At 42.9% G+C, this 12,326-nt stretch overlaps 1 protein-coding gene across 3 annotated transcripts in view; it reads left to right on the top strand.

The window, feature by feature from the left end:
- Window positions 1–9,434: 9,434 nt before the first annotated feature.
- Window positions 9,435–12,326, top strand: part of ppp1r9ala (protein phosphatase 1 regulatory subunit 9A-like A) — a 33,379-nt gene continuing 30,487 nt past the window's right edge. For all 3 annotated transcript variants that reach the window (XM_036958813.1, XM_036958814.1, XM_036958815.1), the window contains exons 1-2: window positions 9,435–9,689; window positions 10,265–12,235. In XM_036958813.1, coding sequence (XP_036814708.1) covers window positions 10,421–12,235 — 1,815 coding nt within the window. In that variant the 5' untranslated portion in view covers window positions 9,435–9,689; window positions 10,265–10,420. The remainder of the gene's footprint in view (window positions 9,690–10,264; window positions 12,236–12,326) is intronic.

A 12,326-nucleotide genomic window follows, 5' to 3' on the forward strand; every position in this document is an offset into this window, starting at 1 on the left:
AAGGTTTGATGGAAATCGGTTACAGTGGTGCCGTGACTCATATCTCCAGAGAGCTGATATCGGTCAGCTGCTGGGGTTGCTGCGGAGAGGAGGAGGTGGTCAAATGAGCTTGAATGTAGGGGTGAACGTAACCGAGGTAAATGTGCTGGGTTGTCACCTTAGTGGTGATGAATAAAAGAAGCCAGCTATTTCCTCCGGAAAGGAAGCTACTGTGGCTTGGAATAATTATGTTCGGATTTTGTGGATACAAAGCCATTATGACTATGGTGGTTCGATTGCAGTAGATTATACAAACACTGTAAATGCACGGCCACCAGAGAGATGCTACTGAGTTGATGGGATGACAAAGCAAAGCAGACAAGCAATAAAAAACACAATAGCTGTGAAGGCCAGTCACCACGGTGACAGCACTGCAGCAAAACGAGTGGGAGGATATAGAGGGAAACAGTTAAATGCTTTTATTTCCACGGTAAGGAAGAACCTGCAGTCAGCCCATGGTAGGTCATGAATAGTCAATATTGGAATGACACACTGGTACGCTGTGGATAACGGGACAATACAAGTGTCAATTTCACATTCATGTAGGCTAATGCCTGCTTTACATTTGGCTACCTGAGAGAGATTCCTGTGTTTTGTGTTTATACAAAAATATGTAATTAACATCAAACTGGTTCACTCAAATCCCTCTGGCTTCCAACCGTCTCTCTGATTGATTTGGAGAACTTCTTGCACTCTGTGCTCAGGCATTCAGATGAATAGGAACCATAGGAGCCCCAAGGTAGCTAGACGCAGGCTCTGCCACTCTCATTCCACTGCAACACACACTGACTACAACAACACCAAAAAAGCAACTCAAGCCCAATGGGCTCTTTGGATTGGCAGGAGGGGACGGTTCCACATCCTGCAGATGTATCCCATATACAATATCCGATGTCCAGACGGTGTGTGTGCTATACCCAGGGAATCAAGTGGCAGCAGCTGCTGAAGACAGATGTGCCAAACAGCATGATTTAAATGGCCAGGGGAAGGGGAATTCAGTGCTAAAGGGTATTAGTATGCCATGCAGGGAGGCAGACGTATAGTGTGATATTTGGAGGATCGTACAGGAAGGGTCCGGTGAAGTCAAGTAACAGGAAGCTAGTACAGGCAGGGAATAACATTTGCTTCTGTCTGCTCTATAGTATATTTGGCTGCTATAATGACGGAAGAATCCATTTTTATTCACATTGCACACCATTTCTTCTCCTGAAAACAGTATCTAATCTCATTTATGCACCGTTGGAGCTGTGCCTGTGACTACGGAGGAGAGAAAGATAGAATTCATAAACAGTATCACATTTATCACAATGTTAAGTTGTTTCTTGTCCTTCCCTTTAACAGTTGACTTGGAAACGTGAAAGTAATGGCTATGTTGTTATCTTGCCTCATTAGATGTGGCCGTATTTTGTTTTAAATCCACTATGTGTTTGTTAGCTAGACTGTAATTCGTGTTTGAAAGTTCCATCTGACTGCAGTTTTTAGTCCAAAATGACCGCACTGAACTGGGAATAAAAACTATGTGCGGTATTACATGAATTAACCAGGGCACTTACACAGTATAGATGGCAAAGTGGGTGGGGTTATATCCTTCCTGTTTGTCCCTGTCCGGGGGTGTCATCGGATGGGGCCACAGTGTCTCCTGACCCCTCCTGTCTCAGCCTCCAGTATTTATGCTGCAGTAGTTTATGTGTCGGGGGGCTAGGGTCAGTTTGTTATATCTGGAGTACTTCTCATGTCCTCTCCGGTGTCCTGTGTGAATTTAAGTATGCTCTCTCTAATTCTCTCTTTCTCTCTTTCTTTCTCACTCTCGGAGGACCTGAGCCCTAGGACCATGCCTCAGGACTACCTGACATGATGACTCCTTGCTATCCCCAGTCCAACTCCAGTTTCAACTGTTCTGCCTGTGATTATTATTATTTGACCATGCTGGTCATTTATGAACATTTGAACATCTTGGCCATGTTCTGTTATAATCTCCACACGGCACAGCCAGAAGAGGACTGGCCACCCCACATAGCCTGGTTCCTCTCTAGGTTTCTTCCTGGGTTTTGGCCTTTCTAGGGAGTTTTTCCTAGCCACCGTGCTTCTACACCTGCATTGCTTGCTGTTTGGGGTTTTAGGCTGGGTTTCTGTCCAGCACTTTGAGATATCAGCTGGGGTCAAGCTTCCTGCCATCCAGGGCCTATATACTAGGCGGTGTCAGAGTAAGGCCCAAAAAATTGTCAAAGAATCCAGTGACCCAAGATATAGACTGTTCTCTCTGCTACTGCACAGCAAGCGGTACTGGAGCACCAAGTCTAGGTCCAAAAGGCTCCTTAAAAGCTTCTACCCCCAAGCCATAAGACTGCTGAACAATTCATCAAATGGCCACCCGGACTATTTGTATTGACACCCCCCCCCCCCCCCCCCCCCCCCCACCCCCACCCCCTCCCCCACACACACACCTTACCCCTACATGCACAATTGACCTAGACTAACCTGTACCCTCGCACATTAACTTGGAACCGGTATCCCCTGTAATAGCCTTGTTATTGTTATTTTATTGTGTTACTTTTTTATTTTATTTTATACTTTAGTTTATTTAGTCAATATTGTCTTGACTCTATTTTCTTAAAACTGAATTGTTGGTTCATAAAGAGCTTGTAAGCAAGCATTTCACGGTAAGGTATACTGCTGGTGTCTTTAGCACGTGTGACAAATAACATTTGATTTGATTTGTTCCCAGCAATTGTATTTTCTCTCAGAAGATGGCAGCATTGACCGTTTCTTCTCGAAGGTAAACCTATCAGGGTTCATTCTGTCCAGTAACATCATGACATCCTTTATTTTCTAACTTTTGAATACTGCTTACTTATCCAACTGGGCACAGACCACAACTCACATACCCACATGCGACTGTCAAGTCTGATCTACTGTTGTAGATTCGGTCTAACTGTTGTGTGATGGCGACAAACCACAAGTTGTGTTTTAGAACGGTAATTGCCATCAACTGAAGGGAAAGTTTGCTGCCATCACCATAGTTACTCCTTCTCATCTGAGGTGGAATTTGTGAGTTGGTCAGGAGGATGGGGTCATGTGAGCAGTTTCTGCGCAGGCTTCGGCATACAGTGCATGGCAGCTGCACCATGCAACCGCATGACATTCACCCTGCCAGCTAACGCTACACCACACTGCTTATATAGGCTAGAATTAGTGATCACTGTCGCCAAGTTCTTATTTTCAATTAAACAGTCAACCACGTTGTTACATAATATAGAATATGTTTAAGATATAGACTACATCATGTAAAATGGCTTTCTGAAGTGGATAATCATCTTCCAAGGCTCATCAACAACCCGTGGATAACACAGTGAAAAGGTTGACCACAGGGAACTGTGGAGAACATTTTATGTTTAGAATGGAGTATGATTTGCTTCATGTAATTGAACATTAAAAGGATTGTACAACACATGCTACATATTTCCAGTCAAGAAGCCAAGGGTGGAAATCTGAAGGTCGTCTGTGAAGTTTTACTGACGCAATTTTAGTCATGTAACTTCTGGCAGAGATCTGAAAAATAATCAGTAAACACTTCAGAGATTTGATCTGTGAAGAACTCGTAGAGTTGTATGACATGACTAAGAAGTTCCCAACAGAACAAAAAAAAATCTGTGGTGCTGGAATGGAAAGTAGTTTGCTCCAGAGGGCCCTTGTCCACATGTGGAGGATTGAGGCATGTCGTTTTTTTTTTGTTGCCAAAACACTACATTAATTATCTGATTTGTGTATCTGACTTTATTTAATTACTTTAGGATCTAGTCACTTGACATTTTACTGTATCTTCTCGCTTGCTGAATACCAACACGGCCCACTTCATGGTACCTTGGTGAAACTATTCTCTTGAATTCATAAAAAATGTGCTGAGAAAACCTTCATAAGTCGAATCCACTGTATCTCGGAGAAGACGTCAATGGACTAATGCAGCTAATAGAACACCTGAGATTTACAGCAGAGAGTGAAAAGGTGTTCTGAGAAGAAACACAACTTAACCTTTGTTTCCGGATTCATGGCTGTATTTCATGAGTTCTCTGCCAGCAAATGGGTAAAAGAAGGATCTACATACAGTTGAAGTCGGAAGTTTACATGCACCTTAGCCAAATACATTTAAACTCAGTTTTTCACAATTCCTGACATTTAATCCTGGTTAAAAAAAATCCTTGTTTTAGGTCAGTTAGGATCACCAATTTATTTTAAGAATGTTAAATGTCAGAATAATAGTAGAGAGAATGATTTATTTGTAGCTTGTATTTCTTTCATCACATTCCCTGTGGGTCAGAAGTTAACATACACTCAATTAGAATTTGGTAGCATTGCCTTTAAATTGTTTAACTTGGGTCAAAAGTTTCGGGTAGCCTTCCACAAGCTTCCCACAATAAGTTGGGTGAATTTTGGCCCATTCCTCCTGACAGAGCTGGTGTAACTGAGTCAGGTTTGTAGGCTTTTTCAGTTCTGCTCACAAATTTTCTATGGGATTGACGTCAGGGCTTTGTGATGGCCACTCCAATACCTTGACTTTGTTGTCCTTCAGCCATTTTGACACAACTTTGGAAGTATGCTTGGGGTCATTGTCCATTTGGAAGACCCATATGCAACCAAGCTTTAATTTCCTGACTGATGTCTTGAGATGTTGCTTCAATATATCCACATAATTTTCCTCCTCATGGTGCCATCTATTTTGTGATGTGTACCAGTCCCTCCTGCAGAAAAGCACCCCCACAACATGATGCTGCTAGCCCCGTGCTTCACGGTTGGGATGGTGTTCTTCAGCTTGCAAGCCTCCCCCTTTTTCCTCCAAACATAACGATGGTCATTATGGCCAAACAATTCTATTTTTGTTTCATCAGACCAGAGGACATTTCTCCAAAAAGTACCATCTTTGTCCCCATGTGCAGTTGCAAACCGTAGCCTGGCTTTTTTATGGCGGTATTGGAGCAGTGGCTTCTTCCTTGCTGAGCGGCCTTTCAGGTTATGTCGATATAGGACTTGTTTTACTGTGGATATAGATACTTTTGTACCTGTTTCCTCCAGCATCTTCAAAAGATGCTTTGCTGTTTTTCTGGGATTGATTTACATTTTTCACACCAAAGTACGTTCATCTCTAGGAGACAGAACGCCTCTCCTTCCTAAGCGGTATGACGGCTGCGTGGTCCCATGGTGTTTATACTTGCGTACTATTGTTTGTACAGATGAACGTGGTACCTTCAGGCGTTTGGAAATTGCTACCAAGAATGAACCAGACTTGTGGAGGTCTACAATTTTTTTTCTGAGGTCTTGGCTGATTTCTTTTGATTGTCAAGCAAAGAGGCACTGAGTTTGAAGGTAGGCCTTGAAATACATCCACAGGTACACCTCCAATTGATTTAAATTATGTCAATTAGCCTATCAGTTGCTTCTAAAGCCATGACGTCATTTTCTTGAATTTTCCAAGCTGTTTAAAGGCGCAGTCAACTTTGTGTATATAAACTTCTGACCCACTGGAATTGTGATACAGTTAATTATGAGTGAAATAAACAACTGTTGGAATAATGACCGACTATCCAGAACTATAGTTTGTTAACAAGAAATTTGTGGAGTGGTTGAAAAACGAGTTTTAATGACTTTAATGAAGTGTTTGTAAACTTCCGACTTCAACTGTATATAGGCCTAATGGAAAATGGCTTACAACTGGGCTATTATTAAAACATGTGATTTCTGGCCCTTCAGAGGGCTGAACATCTTCATGATATCATGTGAGCTGTCTACCTTGTAGTATGATTTTAGAGTGCTTTGTTGCCTGTACAATGTCCTGTTTTCCCTTGATTTGAAGATACTGGTGCGTTCAGACATGGTTTGAGATGTTGTCATGGGGACCATGGGCTTGACAATGGCCTGCTGCGATTTTACCCCTGGGAGGGAAGCTTTCAGGGCCCAATGGCCCACCGTTGCTAGGAGATAATCCAGCGAGCTCGTAATAGTAAACACACACATGCAGACCTCATGTGCACACGCAGCATCATTTCAGATGCTGACAAGCATTCAGGAAGCTGTTTGTCGCAGCTGGTATGTAGTAGATAAGTGTCCATGTCACCCACTACTGAAAAAGGCAATACTTTAGTCATTTTCACACAGAATAAATATTATTTTACCTTTCTTTCAAGGTTCCACACACCGTGGATCTAGACATGAGTTATGACTGAACGCTAAGTGCTAAACGTCAAGGGAAATCAAGTCAGCGCCATCATCAATCTGCTTCATAATTTAGATCATCGAGACCTTTCAACCTTCACCTTGTTGAACCCACAACCAATTCCTGTGGGTGACCAAATTTGAAATCTATCTATAGAAAATAAATTACAATTAAACCAGAAGCACATGTGGGTTTCTGTGAGAAGCTTTATAAAAACCTTGTACATCAGATAACTGTCTAAAATGGAATGTGAGAGCAGATAACTCCCCAGGAAATGCCTGGAGAACAGCATTTCTCCAGTCAGACAGCACAGATCCCTTCCCTAAATGTAGCTACTGCTACGCTAACATGTCGTAAAACAGTGTTTTGCAGCTTTGATAAGCTTTACTGAACTTGTCAGGAAATGCATTGGGTAGGCCTACTTTGCACTGCAGTGAGTGAGTAATTGGGTAAAAGATTATGTTGGTGGAGAAACATGTTTGATGTCTTTCTGGGTGTCAACAAAGGTTAATTTTTCATGTTTCACACAGTTAAATATGTATGGGTTCACTCCCGGGCGATTTAAAAAATTACAAAGCTCAAAACTTTGGCCTGCTAAATAGATCACCATCTGTATATGCATTAGCTGCCAAGTGTATTTCATATTTCATTCATAACAAATCACACTTGTACCCAGATGAGTTTATCTGTATTAATTTTGCAATACAGAATAGTTTTGGAATGATCACCCAATGAAGCATCAACATATTCTAACTGCATTTTGTTATCTATGATTAGCTTGGGTAGACTATGGTCTACTCGCAATGGTTACCAAACTGTGGGATGACATTATTAGTGCAAAGCAACCAAAAAAAACGGAATACATTTTCAGGATGGAAAAAATGCTTTCAGTGTAAACATAAACGACTAAAACCAAATCGAAAGTATTTAGAAAAGATAATTGGACCTATATATTTCTCAAAAATTACCTATATCTTTGAAAACTTACAATAAACAAAACATTCTAGACAATTAGTCCCCCATTGACTTTGTCATAATGTTTGAGCATAAGAACACAGGATTAGCCATGTAGAATTATAGAAAAAGTGCTTAAAAATGGCAACATTTTCTCTCAGCTCCATGGCAGGATGTGTGGAATTGCAGGAGATTATCTTTGAAACAGCAATATCTTATTCTTTGGTCTGTGTATGTTTTTTCACCTTTCAACCCTCATGGTGGGTCACGACTTAAAAAGGCACGTCAATTGGCTGGTCACAAAGGAAAAATGTTTGGGAATCCCTGGCCTACTGCACCAAGACGGGTATTGGGCAGAAGTTAATGCTCTACAAAATAGCTACTGTTAAACCAATCTTGGCTCAATACAGCAGAGGCCTGTTTGCTTTCACTCAAACATTTCAAAGATGATTCAGATGTCATTAAAACTTCCACTTATCAACGTTTTTAAGATATCTAGTTAGTCTTGTACGTTCAAAGCCCTTTTTTCTTTGACTGTTCTTTCCCCCTTTCTATTTGATTGGTTGGTATTTTTGAAAACTAGGTCCTCGGGCCACTTGGGAAATGTCACTAAACTCTCTTTCCGAGCTCAAGAACATCAGCAAATTCCGATAAGGCTATCTTTGTATTTTCACATTAGAATTTGCATAAATGTCAAATATTTGTCTGTATTTACAGTGAAGAAATGAAAGTACATTTTGGTGCTACTTCGTACACGACTACTGTCCCCAAGGAGGGAACCAGTTTTTAAGTGCTGCATGGTAAGTAGTTGCTCCATTTTCCACATGAATGAAGTACTGTATTTACCCTTCTGCCTATATAATAATCCAGCCATTGCATTACAATGTGTTGTACTGTTAAGTCTAAAAAATAATATGACTGCCATTGTATGGATTGTGTGGAAACATTTGGCAGGTATAGCCTAATTTACCAACTTCATTTTCCACAGTAAATATCTCAATGAATAGTTAACTCTGTTGAGTGTGAAGTCATCTTCTCCATTTACTAAAGTGTTATGGTGTGTTCTCCACAGAGAAGACGAGCTCTCTTTACCGTACCTGTGCAAACACCACCCGTGTTCTCCTGTCACACTGCACACATCCTTTTCACTGTACTTTTCCATCCTCATTAAGCAAGCACCGAAGCACTAGACAGTGCATCTAAAATTAAAACCAGTCATCTTTTCTTTGAGACAGGCTGCACAGCCATGAATGCTGCTGAGAGAGAGAGAGAGAGAGAGAGAGAGAGAGAGAGAGAGAGAGAGAGAGAGAGAGAGAGAGAGAGAGAGAGAGAGAGACAGAGAGACAGAGAAAGAGAGGGAGAGAGAGCGAGCTCTGTGATGGTGACCTATTTGCTTTGTATGAGGGAGACTAGTTTGGCTTCTCTGCAAGGCAGCACAGCTCCTCAGTCAGGAAATCATGCCTTTTATTAAGCTTTTTTGAGTTTTGAGGTCAGCTATTCTGGAACAATGTTATTACACTATGAACAGATTTATGACACATGCACAGTCAGGATTAGGTTGTGTGATATTTTGGTTGAGTGTCACTTATCTGTCAGTTAGAGAGTCATGCAGGTGACCATTTAGGGAGGTGAAGTCTGACCAAGGGGCCAGATATCGCAAGTGTCATAATGCCAAGCCTATTTCACACAAGATCTCACTCAGATTATTCATCAAAATTGCAGCCAATGAAATATCAAATATACATATTGCTCTTGAGAGACATTTACCCTCCAAACAATACTATCACTCCCTAAACAATACTACCACTATCAGATAGAGTAGTTGAAGACACATAGCCACCTATAATAATAATAATTTTGGGTAGGCTTATTTTTGCCTTGTTACACACAAGTGTGTGATTGAAATGTGTTTCTTACATATCCCAACTCCCCCTAAAACACCTGCTGGGAGTGGGGTCACAATTGTCCAGCACCACTGGAGCAATTGGGGTTAAGTGCCTTTGTCAGCTCCAGGATTCGAACCAGCAACCTTTCTGTTACTGGCCCAATGCTCTAACCATATATCGGTCAGATGTTGGTTTGAGGAATTTTTGTAATTGTTTTTCCAGAACCAAGTTCTTCTTTCATATGCACCAGTGCGGTAGGTGAGTTTCTCCATGAAGAATACCGTACTTCTCTTTCCACGACATTCCCCAAAGCTCTCATGTGTCTGCGCAACCTGCATGCACTCAAGAAGAGGGTGGGGGTTTCTAGTCCTGGAATGTGTCCGTGTGCGCGCCCCCGATCTTGTCTGATCGTGTGGCGCGCTCGAGGGCGAGGGTTTGCGCGGTAGCGCGACAGGTCTGTGTCTGGAGTACAAGGAGGGAGGGAAACTATGGAACGGGGAACGATGGCGGTGAAGAAATGACAAGTTTGGGAGTATACATTTCACAAGAGTTGTCTACCGAGGAGTCTTCCGCGCATAGGACGATGAAACAAGTGGCCATCGGAGGTAAAAATGTAAAGTTAGTTCATCTGTGTGCGGGAAAGCTCCGATGTTTTGCTCTCGATTTACTTTGAATTGTTACAATGAAACTGATCACCGCTAGAGACACTTTGTATCGAACGTGTTCCTCACAGGCGCAGTGGAAACTCTTCAACTGACTTTATTATACATTTGACCGGTTAAGAATTGGATACTTGAAAGCCCATTCAGTTTAAAGAATAAAATCGACTGTAGCCTGTTGTAATTTATAGCATATCTTTACGCAATAGCCTACAATAAGCTAGTAAACTCATAACGTTGCAGCATGGTGTGTTTTAAATGGTTACTAGTGTTAGATAAAAAGAGAAATGTTTTGAAATTCAGTGTGGCTAAATTGATTGATATCCTTTTATTAAATTAAAGAAGTTGGTCTACAACGATGTACAGTAGTGGTGGTGGGGGGGGGGGATCCTTTACTATGAAGTTGCCCGAAGTATACGAGGGCTACATAAAGTTAATATGACACTGGGCCTGGCTGGATAGGCTCGGATTATTCTAACCGCTTGGTTTTGAACGTGTTTTTTTTGCTATTTTCTTTGTAGATGGCCACCACATTACGCATGATTTGAGGTAAGGGCGCCGGAGAATCTCAGCGGGGCCCTTGGCACTGGTCGAGAGAGAACAACAATAGTGGAACAAGAAACAAGGAAATACTTAGTTATATCTCTTCCCAAGACACTCCCTGTAAATCTTTGAAAATGATAAAAGCCGAGAGCAAAGGAGAAAGGACTCTGAGGAGTGCGTCGCCGCATAGAAATGCATACAAGTCGGACTTCCATGCTATCAAGTGCTCATTTGATGGGACGAAATCCGAAGGCGCTGCAAAGACGTATGCAAATGGCTCTGGTGACACCCGGGAGGACACAAGGGGGAGGCCTTTTGGCAATCGGGTGAACAAGATAAAGAATATTTTCCTGCAAATGGATGGTCAGCAGCAAGAGAGTCAAGAGGTGAAATCTGATGTGTTGCTGGTCTCCCCACCAAAGGTACCATTTGCAGTCATCGCACACAAAACAAGCTTGAGCAGTGCCACTAGCCCAGAATCTCAAAGTTTAGACAAAAACCCCAAGGGAGAAGATGTCGAAATTGACAAAGCAGCTTTGGCAGAGAAGTTTTGCTCGACCAGAAAACTCTTTGAGAGGAGCATCAAAGAACAACCCGCAGCGGAGAAGTCTCCCAACAGAGTTGTAAGCCGGGTGTCCCTGGGCAGTGTGTCTGATGGGGGAAAAAGTACCAGGAGATTGTCAGGATCCACTGAGACGAGCAACATCAAAACAGAGCCTGTTCCTACACCATTGGTGAAAAACCGTCTGGATGAGAGGAGCGATACAGAGGAGACAAAACACGTGTCCAGGTTGTCGCTGAATGCCGGACCCATGTCCAAGCGGCTAGACAACTTCATTGTGGACAGTGACGACGCGGCAAAAGCCACAGAGATGTCATCTAAAGTATGCGGTCCCACTGATCGCTCACTGCCTACGTCTCTGACAAGGGAAGGCTTGTATAAATCCACCACTCCAACTAGTGACGCCACTAACAAACCCACCTCCATCGTTACCGGTGTAATTCTCAAACCAACCTCCCCAGTCACCAACGCCACCCGAAAACATATTTCCCCAACAGCCAATGCCACCCAAAAACCCATCTCCCCAGAGCCCATATCCCCAGGTGGCCAAAGCTCTTACAAGCGCTCCCCCTCAACCAGTGACGGTTTTAGTAGGCCATCTGTGAGTAGCGATGGAGTAAAACTCTCCAGCCCATCCCCCGGGAATCAAAAACAGACTACCATGATTGCCAGTAGTGTTTACAGTAGCAACAGGGCCAAAACCTCAGACAGTGCCAAGAGTGATGGGCATGTGGCACAGAGTCTCACCATGGAAAACTCACCTGCCCAGGCCTCATCTCTGCCTGGTATGGTCCGGGCTGAGCTCGTAGTGGTCCAAAATGAGTCATCCGAGAGCGACGAGAATGAAAATGAGAATGTCGAAGACAATGTTTTTGAGGAGACGAACGTGCACCCCCCAAAAGAGCTCAAAGTTGAGCGAAAAGAATCACCACCCAAGGTGATCTGTCAGAATGACGACCCCCATCGGCAGATCTTAGAGAAAGATGAGGGCAAGGAGACTGCGAGGACACTGGAGAAGGAAGGAGGAAGTCGAGTTGAGGAGTTGCAGCAGTATGAACTGAAAGAGGAGAGGAGGGACGACACAAGTCCTGCAAATCAAACTGGGGGTTGCAATGAGGAAGAGGTGGATGAGGAGGTTGCTGAGGAGGAGAGTGAACAGGTGGAACAAAGAATCAGGGGCAAGGTTCCCCCAGTGGTGTACGGCATAGAGAACGCAGCATTTGTGGACGATAGGGATACTGACCAGATCCTCAAGGAGGAGGACGAGGAGGAGGAGCAGCCCGGTGAGGAGAAGTATGAAGAGGACTTTGAGGATGCCCCTGGACTCTCGGATGAGGAGGAACCAGAACCACGGAGGAAGATCAAGTTCTCAACATCTCCAATACGGGTAAGAATGTATTATTTAATAAAAATAAAAAAATAAGTGAAATGTCACCTTGTTAATCTAAACTGAAGTTCATGATAATTGCTTTGATTAT

This window comes from Oncorhynchus mykiss, chromosome 22 (genome assembly GCF_013265735.2).
Source record: "Oncorhynchus mykiss isolate Arlee chromosome 22, USDA_OmykA_1.1, whole genome shotgun sequence".
In the NCBI taxonomy this organism is placed as follows: domain Eukaryota; kingdom Metazoa; phylum Chordata; class Actinopteri; order Salmoniformes; family Salmonidae; genus Oncorhynchus; species Oncorhynchus mykiss.